General features: G+C 42.5%; 2 protein-coding genes across 2 annotated transcripts; both read left to right on the top strand.

Moving 5' to 3' along the window:
• Positions 1-145: 145 nt before the first annotated feature.
• On the top strand, positions 146-2158 carry LOC310854667 (E3 ubiquitin-protein ligase RNF212B-like; the record flags this gene model as incomplete). The annotated part of the gene is made up of 7 exons (XM_083759342.1): positions 146-190; positions 415-533; positions 943-995; positions 1090-1164; positions 1754-1860; positions 1955-2015; positions 2120-2158. The coding sequence occupies exons 2-7, from the start codon at positions 434-436 to the stop codon at positions 2156-2158; spliced, it is 435 nt and encodes a 144-aa protein (XP_083615468.1). The 5' UTR covers positions 146-190; positions 415-433.
• Positions 2159-10047: 7889 nt separating this feature from the next.
• On the top strand, positions 10048-12573 carry LOC310854666 (N-alpha-acetyltransferase 15, NatA auxiliary subunit-like; the record flags this gene model as incomplete). Its single annotated transcript, XM_083759341.1, has 1 exon — positions 10048-12573. One exon carries the CDS (start codon positions 10048-10050, stop codon positions 12571-12573), a length of 2526 nt encoding a protein of 841 aa, XP_083615467.1.
• Positions 12574-12801: the final 228 nt, after the last annotated feature.

Genomic DNA, 12801 nt, shown 5'->3' with positions numbered 1-12801 from the left:
TCTCCAGGCTGCATGAGCAGCGCTCGCGCGCAGTTTCTGCCCCCGCCTCATCGTCGTAAGGCTCTGGGTCTGACCTGTCCTGAACCGGCGCGCGCACTTTTCATTTGTTCATTATTGTCCTGACCGACACTCCGTCACCTGTCAAGACTGTGAAGCGGGAACTATTATACTACCCTTCAAATTCAGCGTCGTCTACGTCAAGAGGTGGGTCTTTACTTGTCTTCCTAGATTTAGAGTAGACGAGGCAACACTGCATCGAGGTTGGAATGCAATTTAGTGAGTTTCTTTAGGATATGCTACCAGGCAGGCTACTATGGCCACATGCCATGGTCAAAGAAAAAGTAAAGTAACTTTACTTACTGTGTGGTGTGTGTGGGTATGCTAAAATAATAATAATTACTCCAGATCAGGAAGAAGTCAGCACCCTGGAATCATGGAGTGGTTCCACTGTAACCGCTGCTTCAGGAGGAGTGGGCCCAAGTTCTCTGTGTCCAGCTGCGGTCACATCTTCTGTGACGGATGCATCAACCCTAGTATGTATGAGAGCTATATTATTTCCTCCTTCCTGACATGCATGCCCGAATGTAGTCTGCTTGGTATCGTTGCTGTACGGAAGAAACCATCTAACTCCATTTTTGAGGTTTTTGATTTTGTTTTCCCAATGATATTGAAAACCGCCTAACTCCATTGGATCCTCAAACTGTCTGCCAAACCAGCTAACTCCACCCATTTAGCCATCTTTTTTCTCCATAAATCAGTACTATTGAATACCCTTTACGTCTGTGTGTTGGTTAAAAATATATTGAATCAATGAAAAGTATTAAAAAGCCCTTCGCCCTTTGGAGTTAGGTGGTTTCTTCCGGACAGCAGAGATATGGTCAAAAATAAAAAACCAAAAGAAAGCTATGGTGTCTGATATGGTGATTTCCTGTTATCCTTCAGAACAGTGCAACATATGCCGAGCCAGTTGCAGTTACCTGCCCATCACAGACGATGTTGGTATATTTATTAATATCTGAACGCATTGTACATTTAAGTGCTGCCAGTTGAAAATCTTCCTTATGATACACTATTCACTCACTCTTCTAGATGAAGCCACAGGAGAAGGTGTTTTTCGAGGACCCTGTGAAGCTCATTCAGTCACGTCTGGAGCACCTAGCACAGGTGCAGATCGATCACTATAGTACCATCCAGGGTTCTACTACGCAACACTCGCTGCACTACCATTTCCCCTCTCAAAGGCCCAGTCAGTTGAACTATCGACAATTAGAGCAGTGGTTCTCAACCATAATGGTCAATGGACCCTTGTAGTTGTAGATCTTCAACTCTTGAGAGTGTACAATTAAACCAAATGGATCCGTACAGGTCCATTTGGTTTCATTTCATGCTCTCAGGAGTTACAGTATTGTTAAACATCTGCATTACGAAGTTTTTTTTTAAACGTTTGCCTGTTACAGTATCTCTCTCCTAATGGTACCACACCAATACAGCATGGAATTGTGGGCAAAATCTTATCCAACGATAACAATATATTCTGTTTTGGATCTGCAAGGTTAAATCTCATCAGATGGTCGTCCGTTGCTCAAATGCAGAATAAATAATGGACCTTGATATGAAAACGGTTGAAAACCACTGAGTAGAATGACAGATTCTCATTCAAACTTCTTGTCTTAACAAAGACCTGTGTCACTGTCACATAATTCTGGAGCCCTGAATTATTGTCCCCATTAACCGTGTCCACTATAACTTACAGATTGCACAGTTTCAACGCAGACAGAAGGAGAGAGTTACGGAGTACTACAAACGCAAAAATGTGGAATTGGAGAAGCGTCTTAAGGATGTCACTGAACAGTGTTATAGGTTGATATCATTACTGGTTCCTTTTCTCAGTGTACTTTGGTTTATAACATAATGCTACCGGTATAATGTACCACTTTTGGGGGGGGGGTTTCAGAGTTGAAAAAGAGTTGAAAAGAGAAAATGCTGAATTGAAAAGGCCTCTTTCTCAGAGGAGGGTAAGTCTTGCAAGATGTTCATAACACTGACTAAAATGTTAGTTTCGGGACAGTGCACCTTATGTCTAATTTAATTATTACACTATTGCTCTATCATATCATAGACTTCACCATCAACAGGACAAATGCACGCAACTGGGTAAAATCTAAGTTATATTTAAGCATTATGTACTTTAATTATTGCAACATTAATGCATCATAACTTACTTTCAACAAGAAGAGCTGAACAGAAATGTAATTGTAAACTTTTCTCTCTTAAAGTGCTCAAAGGATCTCACTTCCAGTGTCCCCAGGTACAGTAAAACTAATGATTAATAGATATTAATCCACTCCTAAAATATGAATGGCTTGTTTAATCCTTCTCACAAGTTGATTGAACATTACCTAAACTTCTAATATAATAAACTTTATTTACAGTATATAGAACCTTTCTTAATGTTTACAAAGTTATTTACAGAATTAATAAAGTATTCATTGACGTTTTCATTCACCAGTCACCCCGCAATCAGGAACTAGAAGGTATGATTGCTATTCGTTTGATTCATAGTTCAAAAACTGTTCAAAAACACCGGTTTTCAATCAATTCCTGCGATTTCTATAACATGATCTTGGGCCCAAATATTTAATATGTTACCTATGTTCCTCAGTCACACAGGCTCAGCTGAAAGGAGGCCAAGAGAGAGAGATCAGAGATTCTCATTCACAGTAAGCCTCTTATAATAATAGTAATTATTTTTCTGGCACAATATTTGAAGAGATTGGTTGAGCTAGCTGAATTTGCTCCAGAATCACTACAGTACTGTAGTAAACTCTATTATAACATGATAGATTAAACAATTGGAGAGATTTAGTCCTTTTATGTTGTCTATTGTTGAAAAATAAACGTCATGTTAGATTTAGACCTTTCAGAATTATAACTTTTTGCATGACATGGAATGAAAATAATTAAATATTTACTATCTATCCATCTGCTCTCCTCAGACTCCTCCTGGATCAGCTACCTCTGTCTCCAGCCATAGTTCTCTTCATGATTATGAATCAAGTAAGTACAATTACAAATGCCTGTTGTATTTTCACAATTTAAGTGTGTACAGGTGCTTGATCAGAGACAAAAACAAACTAACCTCCATGAATTCAAGGCATCATGGGGTGTATAATTGAGAAATTGAGAAAATAAGTTTTCTTTGGGGGGTGAACTACTCTAACTTTGACTCGATGCAACGATTCCTCTAATCATTGTTACCCGTTTTCACAAAACATTGCCTTAAGCTTAAAGTATAGTATCATAGAGATGTGGGTAGTGAAACAATGAGGTGTTTGTAAAAACTCAACTATGCATGCACGTTTGAATTAGACTTTTGAAAACATGTACAAATTGTAAGTGAACAAAATGATGCGTTATATTTAGCTTTAATTAAAAAAAAAGTCTTATCTCTTTATTTTACAAAGGAACATCCACATTAACTCCAACCAGGTAAGAAACACATTTCATGAACTACTTCATTACATTTCCTAACAATGTACGGTCGGGAAGCATACATCCTTAGTCCCTTCTGTCAGTAAATACATTTTCCTCCTTTTCAGGTCAGACTATCATCTGTCGCCTGACATCTTCCAGCAACACTTCTTGAGTAGTGTATCACTCCAGTCCCCTAGGCCTAGAAATGGCCTGTAACAAATGATAAAACTATTCACTCTCACATCAGGGGTCAGTGTGGCCCTGTCATAACTCATAATTGAATGTCTGCCATGTTGTCAGTATGGACATAGTCCTCTGTGGTGGTGGTGGTGGGGGGATAAGAGAAGGGGGGTATTTAAGTTTGACTTTCTCCTTTGACACTAGTATAAATCCTTTTCTCAGGAAAAAAAAGTTTCAGTGGCCTACCAAGTTCACATATTAAGCTTATTTTGTGGGATGCTGATATTCATGATTTGGTTGGTATAGAATATCCTGTACCACGGAGTGATGGGACATTTGCATTTATTTGTTCATTAATCAATAAGTTGATTTAGCCGTTAACAGCTACACAATCCCACCGCATCTGGGGGATGAATAACTAATAATTTAGCTGTTTTGCAAGTTTGTGATTTTCTGAGTAATTCAGTTATTTTCTTTATTTCTTTCAGTATTTAATACTATTAGTTATTTGGTCAACTGATACTTCTGTAAGTTTGAGTTAAAAGCAACCTGATTCAACTATAGTCTCAGTTGTGTGGCAATAGTCTGTTTTATAAAGTGCAAGGAGATGCCATGTTTTTGTTGTAAAAAAACCTTTTTAAACCTTTTTCAGTTTGAATGTCTACAAATAATTTCTTTGTATGTTAAATTCACAATATGTATTGTAAAGGGATCCATAACTGAGGCAAATGCACAGTACATACACAATACGTACACAATGCATGCATAGAAAATAGAAATGCACACAAAAAATGAAGAAATAGTTTTATTAAATACATGTAGTGACATACCTGAATCTGACACATTTGTGCTTGTAATTAATCATTTCAGTCAGTAGAAATAACATGGTAATATTGCTTTGGATCATTTCATCAAACCCAACGTGCCATTTCTTGGTTTACATCAAATACACCATCTTCTATTTTGTCTAGGAAAGGAACTAATTTACTAGTATAAAAATGTAAACAGTGCCTTCCTCACCATAGCTACACCCTTTCTCTCTGCTCCAAGAATGACTATTGCCATTATTTCTTTCATTTTTAATGCTTTTTCTATATCATTAGTAACTTCTACTAGACTAGAGCATCCATTGTGGATCTTCCTCTCTTGAACCCACTTTGATAGGAGCTAAACAGATCTCTTTTTTCTATTACATATGAAAGCCTACGTACATACAACAAATCAAACGCAGCTCGCGGAGTCAGTTCAGTCAGTCAACCTCAAGGGGGGTTCTTGCCATGCTCAAAGGCTCATTCTATACTCAAGGGGTTAACATGCTGCATTACTATGTGGGCGTATAAGTGTGTGCAAGTCTCACACATCATTCGCCGATGCGGCAGTCAGCTGACCAATTGGGCAGGCTACTTAAGCTCACTAGACTCCATGCTCTTCCTGCCTTCCTCTGCTCATGGTTCCCGGTTGTATGTGATGTTTCCTCCCACCACCACCCCAGCACCACCGGTGGGCTCTGCTATCTATGCTCCCCACGGGGGGGTTATTGTATATCTATCTCCCTGCTCTTATGTTTTATGATGTTGCTTAATCATGCTGAGCAGGGAGAAATCCAGCAGAGCCGAACGCCAAGTCAAATATCATATGCACACTCATTACTCATTCTGCAATAAATATTGTTTAATCTATTCGTGAGTTGTCTGACTGAACTTTCTAAATTCATTTACAGAGGTGTGACATCAGTGCGATGGGCCTATAGCTCCCAGTCCAGGACTAGCTGGGTCCTTTCCTGGCTTGTTAAATGGCAGAATTATTGCCCTTTTCCATCCAACTGGCATACATCCTTCATTCCAAATTTTGTTAAACATTGTCAGTACTAATTTTAATGATTCCATTGGTAACTGACGGAACATGGCATAACATAGTTGATCTTGCCCTGGGGCTGTGTGCCCTGCAAGGCTAGCTTGAGCTCTCCCATTGAAAAATCAGTATCCAGAGCTGACATGTCACTCTCCCTCTTCTCCCGCACATTTCCATTCTCTCGGAGGACCTTTTCCTTCTCCTGTCTATGCTTATCCTCCAGGTGCTTACCACTGGACTGCGTCAAAGGCTCTGCCCAATGCATCAGCTTTATCCTTATCTGCCAGAACCAGTCTCTCTCCTTCTATTAGCGCTGGGATTTTAACTGTTGTCCTTTTCCCACTCATTCACTTAAACAGACCAAACATCCCCCAACTCTACTCCTCTGCCTGCCCTATACTGGAGCAGAACTCTCCAAGCTTACCTTTTTGTGTACTTAATTGTCTTGCGGGCAACAGCTCTTTTCCTTTGGTATTCTAGGGTGTTCTCTAGACTTAAGTTTTTCCTCAGAGCTCGGAATTCTTTATTTCTATCCTCTACTGCTCTGCTGCAGTCATCATTCCACCACGGCACAGCTTTCCTCTTACCCTGGGTTGTTGTTCTTGGGATACACATATGCGCTGCATTTAGCAAGTGTTGTGTAACTAGACTTGTGCATTGCTCTACATCTCCTTCTAGCGTAACTAAGTGAGCAGCCTCTTCACAACACACTTTAAAGGTATATTCAGTGATTTCACTCAAAAAACCTTAGGTTTCGTTTTTGGCTGTGGGACCCAGCCTAAAGTCCAATCAGGATATATAGAGTCAAAAACGAAACCTAAGGTTTTTTGACCCCCAGGGGTTAACTGGGGACAGGGAGGAACTCCTTATATGTTCAGCACACTCTATAGTAGGGAGGATTATCACAACAAAACAAAAAAATAAGTGATATTTGAATTAAGTGAAATCACTGAATATACCTTTAAATTCCCCCCAGTCCGCCTTGCTGAAACACCATCTGACACTGCAACTGCCTTCTTGCAATGCACATTCGTGTTGACTCTAGTAAGGATTGGAAAATGATCACTGCCTATTTTCCCTTGATGCTCCACTCACAGGCGCTTGCCAACCTATCTGACACCAAAGTAAGATCCAAGCATAAAGTTGTACCCCTGTTCACATCTACTCTTGTACCTCGTCCATCATTAAGGCAGACCAATGACCTTTCGTCCAATATCTCTTCCACTACACTCCCATTGTGATCTGTATGATTACTGCCCCACAGGGAGCTATGAGCATTAAAATCCCCACACCAAATCTCCTTCCTAGATGTAACCCCCTGCCATTTCCTTAAACATATCTGTGGTTAAATTCTGACATGGATTATAGAAATTAATTACCTTTATGTTACCTTCTTCCCTTGAACTGCACACTTCAATTATAACACATTCTTTGTCATTAGGGGAAGGAGTCCTCCTGTAGGCCAACCCATCTTTAATAAAGGTAGCACAGCCTCCACCATTTTGGTTGTTGTTACTTCTTTTTTTTTAATATATGTTTATTGGTAATAGGTTTCAACAATTTAGTACAGTTTGAACATTTTCTTTCTCCCTCAACTCATCCCTCCCCCCAGTTATCGTCATCATCAAAACAATATAAAAAATAACATTAATAATTTAGTAGACATACAAAAACAAATATACAACAAATACATACAGACATATGATATAAACAGTATGATACAAAAATAATAATTTAAGCACAGATAACAAAAACAATATAAATAACAAAAAATAAAATAAAACAAAATAAATACAATTATGAGTTGGGTTATTCGAGTTCAAGTTCAAGTTAAAAAACATGAGATGGAGAGGCAAGAGGAGATGCAGAGGAGGTTCCTGGCTGCTAAGCAGCGACAACAGAGGGCTGCCGCAGAGAAGAGAGAGCAGCAGAGGCTCCTGGCTGCTGAGCAGGAGCAACAGAGGGCGGCTACGGAGGAGCGAGAGCAGCAGAGGAGACTCCATGCAGTCACAGAGGAGCAACATGAGGAGATCCACCCGACACAACAGCCAGGCCTGGGTGCTCCGAACGGCGAGAAAGAAATGTGTGTCAAGAAACTGCTGGAGATGGAGGGAGCAGCAGCGGGGAGGCCCAAAGACTCAGTCCAGCAGCATGCAGCTGCCCTGGCCTCAGATGCCGAGGCACCAGGGGGTTCAGTGGGAGCTGGTGCTCGACAGGTCAGGGGGGCCGAGCCTCATGCAGTGGCTCTGGTGGCTTACAAGGTGGCTGCCAAGGAAGACTCCCCGGCTGCTGTAGTAGCGGAACGGGCAGCTAGAGGAGCGTCGCAGCAACGAGGACAACCTGAGGAAGCACAGGCACCTCTGCCCAAGGTGGGAGGAGGCATCATGATGGGAGACGGGTGGTACAGTTTATTGCTACCTCTTGTGAAAATCTTAAATGCTTCTGGGGTCACATGATTTTGATGGAAAAATAATTTGTAATTTTAAACTTGGTGCAAAGGGTTTAAAATTCACTGTATTATTGGTGGGAGTGTAACGGACCCAGAGAAGGCTGAACTTTATTTTGAAGGGTATGGCCGGAAGCGCCAGCCAGCTCCTTCCGGCTGTCATTAGAGAGGGCTATAAATCCAGCTTAGCATGTGCAGGGGAGGAATTGTTTGGCATGGACGGACGGCATGGGGAATCGCATGACAAACTAGAAATGTTTGGTGCGATCCCCATGGACAGGTAACTTTCAGAGAACACAAGAATGGACCTTGAGAGATCATATCATATCTCAATGATTTAGCGCCTAGCTGGAAGGGGGAAAAAGGTATTTTGTTTGGATGTCTACTCTGTACTGTTTGTCTGTACTGTTGTTGAATTCCCTAGAAGTTTATTATAAATGTTATATTGAGTTTTATGGTCTTGATCTATTGTGTAATGTGTTATGTTGGGCTGGTGGTTTATGATTCTAGATGCTTTGTGTAGATTATTAGAAATGTAGGCTGTGTAGTGTATATATGGAAGATGTGCAATGCCAATGCATGAATATGATTTACTTTATTATATGAAACTGCTTATGATGTACTGATATGTGACGTTATTGATGCGATGTTTATTGATCTTTGATGTATGTATTATATGTTTTTCTTTCAGTTTTCACGGTGACAGTTTACAATAAAATGGTAAAATTCATCAGTCGATCTCCAACTCCTTATTGCCAGCTGGGTCCGCTACACTGTGTACTCATGCATCATGCTGTCGGCCTGCCTGAGACCTTCTCAGGGGACCCCTAGGGTGCACATCTCGTTTATACTGTGCCTTTTATTGTCTTGAGTTCAGTTCCTGAGTGACACACCCAAAGGACATTTATATAAGAGATAAACAGTGGTTCAAAACGTCTACCTATCTGGGGGAATTTCTACCCTCCAGGGGGGTGGCTGACCACTGTCTGGAGCAAATGTTTATTCTGATTCTTTATAATTCTTTATACATGATGAAATGTAGGTTGGTCATTCTCTCCGACGGCGTAAGGCCGGTCGGAGGTGCCTCTGCTGTGCTATACTCTGAAATAAACATCGGAACATCTCATCTGCTGACTGCCGTGTCTCAAATTCTCTTCTGCTCTCCAGTTTTTGGTTAAGTCTCTGTACCGTGTACAATGGTAGAATAAGATACCACACCATTAACAATTAAGTGACAATATGATGTAAATGACACATGACAAATTCTCCCTTCATTGTCAATGGCATTTACAAAACAAACATTGAACTAAAGACAAACAAACATGTATAGGAGGGGCTAGCCCCCCTCAAATAGCAAAAGATATACAGGGGTTAAATTAAAATAGTAGCAAAAAGCCGATCTACAAGCTCAAAACGCGTCACACAAGCAGAGCTGGAGTGTGACAAGTGGTTGTTTAAAATACATAATTTTCATCAAGAAGGCACACAAATTATATCGTTTACAAATCAGAAAACAAGGTATCTGAAAATAATCTGACATTGTTTCATTTGTCTGCATCGATTATGTTTTTTACAATGGTCACGGTCATTAAAAAATATGTTTGTTCATACCTTGTCTAGTCGACTCCCATAGATTCCAGTGCATTCCGTCAACTTCCGGTCCAGGGCTTTGTCACACTTTGGCTCCCCATAGAGCATATAGTCCCCATTGCCGCCAGGGGCCGCCATTAGACTGGCTCCATGCATGAAGTGAATGAAGATGTCATAACTCTGATCAATATGATCTATGATGTCCCTTCAATGAATTGGCCGTCGCCCGCCAATGTTACGTACACTGAATGAACTGGTCGTCATAAGGAGATCCACGTGTGACTATATTTGGGAGCGGCTGTTGTTAGGGTACAGGTATCAAAAATAAGTTGCGCTATGAATTCTATACTTCTATATTTGGAAATACTTGCAATGCCACTCAACCAATCACAACGTCAGGTCAGAAAAGTCTGACATCACACCACCAAGCTGACATTATTCAACTTGCTTTGACTGTCCTATTAATGTTATCTCCATGTTGCTGAGAGAGGTCATCTACAGCAACAATGCCGACACTTACCTTACCGCCAAAAGAGAATGCTCTCTTCAAGAAGGTCCTGCAATGTTATGAACACAATCAGCACAGAAAAGGACTCAAGTTCTGCAAGCAAATCCTCTCCAACCCTAAGTTGGCAGACCATGGAGAGACCCTGGCGATGAAGGGCTTAACTCTGAATCTTCTGGGGAAGAAGGAGGAGGGCCTTGAGCTGGTGAAGAGAGGCCTGAATGCCTGCTGGAGTCACCTCTGCTGGCATATTTACGCCCTGCTCCACCGATCCAACAAGAACTATGATGATGCCATCAAGTGTTACCGCAACGCGCTCAACGGCAACAAGGACAACTTGGAGTACCTCCGCGCAATCTCCCTGCTCCAGATCCGGGTGAGAGACCTGGAGGGTTACAGGGACACCCGGTATCGGTTGCTGCAGCTGTGTCCGACCAAGCGAGTCTCCTGGATAGGCTACGCTATCGCCTACCACCTCCTGCAGGATTACGAAACTGCTTCCAAGATCATTGAGGAGTTCAGAAAAGAGCAGCAGGAGTCTCCAGACAGGGAGGCCTATGAGTACAGTGAACTGCTGCTTTACCAGAACCAGGTGCTGAGGGAGGCGGGCCGATATAAGGAGGCCCTGGAGCATCTTACCAGCTATGAAAAACAAATTTGTGACAAACTGACCGTAGAGGAGGTGCGAGGAGAGCTTCTGTTGAAGCTGGAGCGTCTGGAGGAGGCTACCGAGGTCTACCTCCGCCTACAGGAGCGGAACCCAGAGAACTGTAGCCACTACCTTGGCCTGGAGAAGGCTTTAAAACCTGGCAGTGTTGAGGAGAGACAAAAGATCTATGAGGATTCCTGGGAGAAGTTTCCAAGGGCTCTGGTTCCTCGTAGGCTGCCACTCAATTTCCTGTCTGGTGAGAAGTTCTGCAAGGTCCTGGACAGGTATCTGAGGATGAGCTTCAGTAAAGGCTGTCCCTCAGTCTTCACCACCATCAAGTCACTATACCTTGACAAAGACAAGGTTTCAATACTAGAAGACTTAGTTGTAGGTTATGAAAAGTCATTAAAATGCTGCAAAAGGTACAACCAGAATGACGAGGGTGAGGATGAGCCACCAACCACATTGCTCTGGGTGCAGTACTTCCTGGCACAGCATTACAACATGATTGATCAACAGACACTGGCCCTCAAATACATCAATACAGCCATCGAGCACACACCTACCCTCATCGAGCTATACATTGTAAAAGCGAAGATATACAAGCGTGCTGGGAACATCAGGGAGGCCACACAGTGGATGGATGAGGCCCAGTCCCTGGACACTGCCGACAGATTCATCAACTCAAAGTGTGCCAAGTACATGCTGCAAGCTGGAATGATCAAAGAGGCAGAAGACATGTGCTCTAAATTCACCCAGGAGGGGGCATCAGTAGCAGAGCACCTAAACGAGAAACAGTGCATGTGGTTCCAGATTGAGTGTGCGCGAGCCTACAAGTCCGCAAACAAGTTCGGCGAGGCCCTCAAGAAATGCCACGAAATTGAGAGGCATTTTGAGGAGATCACAGACGACCAGCTTGACTTCCACATGCACTGCATGCGGAAAACGACGCTACGCTCATTTGTAGACCTCCTGCGGCTGGAGGATGTCCTGCGAGTGCATTCGTTCTACCGCAATGCCGCCCACACCGCCATCAACATCTACCTGAGTCTCCATGACAACCCTCTCACTGACGATAACAAGGCGCTGCAGGCGGACACAGCCAACCTCTCAGCCGCAGAGCTGAAAAAGCTGCAGCACAAGCAGCGGCGAGCCCAGAAGAAGGCCCAGCTGGAAGAAAACAAGAAGAAGGACGACGATGATGACGAGGAGATCGAAGGTATAAAGGAGGAACTCATTCCTTACAAGCTGGCCAGGGTAGAAAAACCGCTGGATGAAGCTATGAAGTTCCTGACACCTCTCACACAACTGGTCAAAGACAAGATAGACACACACCTTCTGGCCTTTGAGATCTACTTGAGGAAAAAGATCCCCTCGATGATGCTCCAGTCAGTGAAGAGAGCATTGCTCATAGATCCAGACCACCCATGGCTCCACCAGTGTCTAGTACGCTTCTTCAAGGGAGTGTCGGATAGCAGGGATCTGACAGAGGTGGTGTCGACGGTGCTTAAGCAGGAGATTGCGCGGCTGTTTGGAGAAAGCAATGCCAAGAGTTTCAACCAGGCCTTCCTCACTAAGCACCGTGACTCTATAACACACAGACTGGCTGCTGCAAAGATGATGCTGTATCTGGACCCATCAATGGAAACGAAGGCTGTGGAACTGGCCACTGCGCTAGATGAATCGCTCAACAATAGAACCATACAAATCTGCACAGATGTCCTGGAGAGTCTTAGGAACGGTGTGCTGGGCAACTGTAAGGAGCGGGCGGAGGCGTACCGTGCAGAGTGTAACAAGCTGTATCCTTATGCATTAGCTTTCTTGCCTCCTGGAAATAACAATCAGAACCATGAAGTTATATGTCTGAGTTATAAATAAAGTAAAGAAATAAAGGTCCTATACCTGTGACAGTAAATCTTTATACTGGAAACGAACTGTATTGTAGAGCAAAAGAAAACACCAAACTATTTATTCCGTGGTGGAAAGTCTGGTGACGCGGGGTTAGGTGTCAGGCACGTACATAATGTTAGAGGCATGGGCAGATAAAGATATTGCAATTTAAGTTAAAAAGGAATTTTAACTTAAATTGCAATATCTTTATCTTGT

The sequence above is a fragment of the Protomyctophum parallelum genome (assembly GCF_964188405.1).
Source record: "Protomyctophum parallelum genome assembly, chromosome: 2".
In the NCBI taxonomy this organism is placed as follows: domain Eukaryota; kingdom Metazoa; phylum Chordata; class Actinopteri; order Myctophiformes; family Myctophidae; genus Protomyctophum; species Protomyctophum parallelum.
Note: the sequence above shows the minus strand (reverse complement) of the source record. Positions and strands in the feature narration are given on the sequence as shown.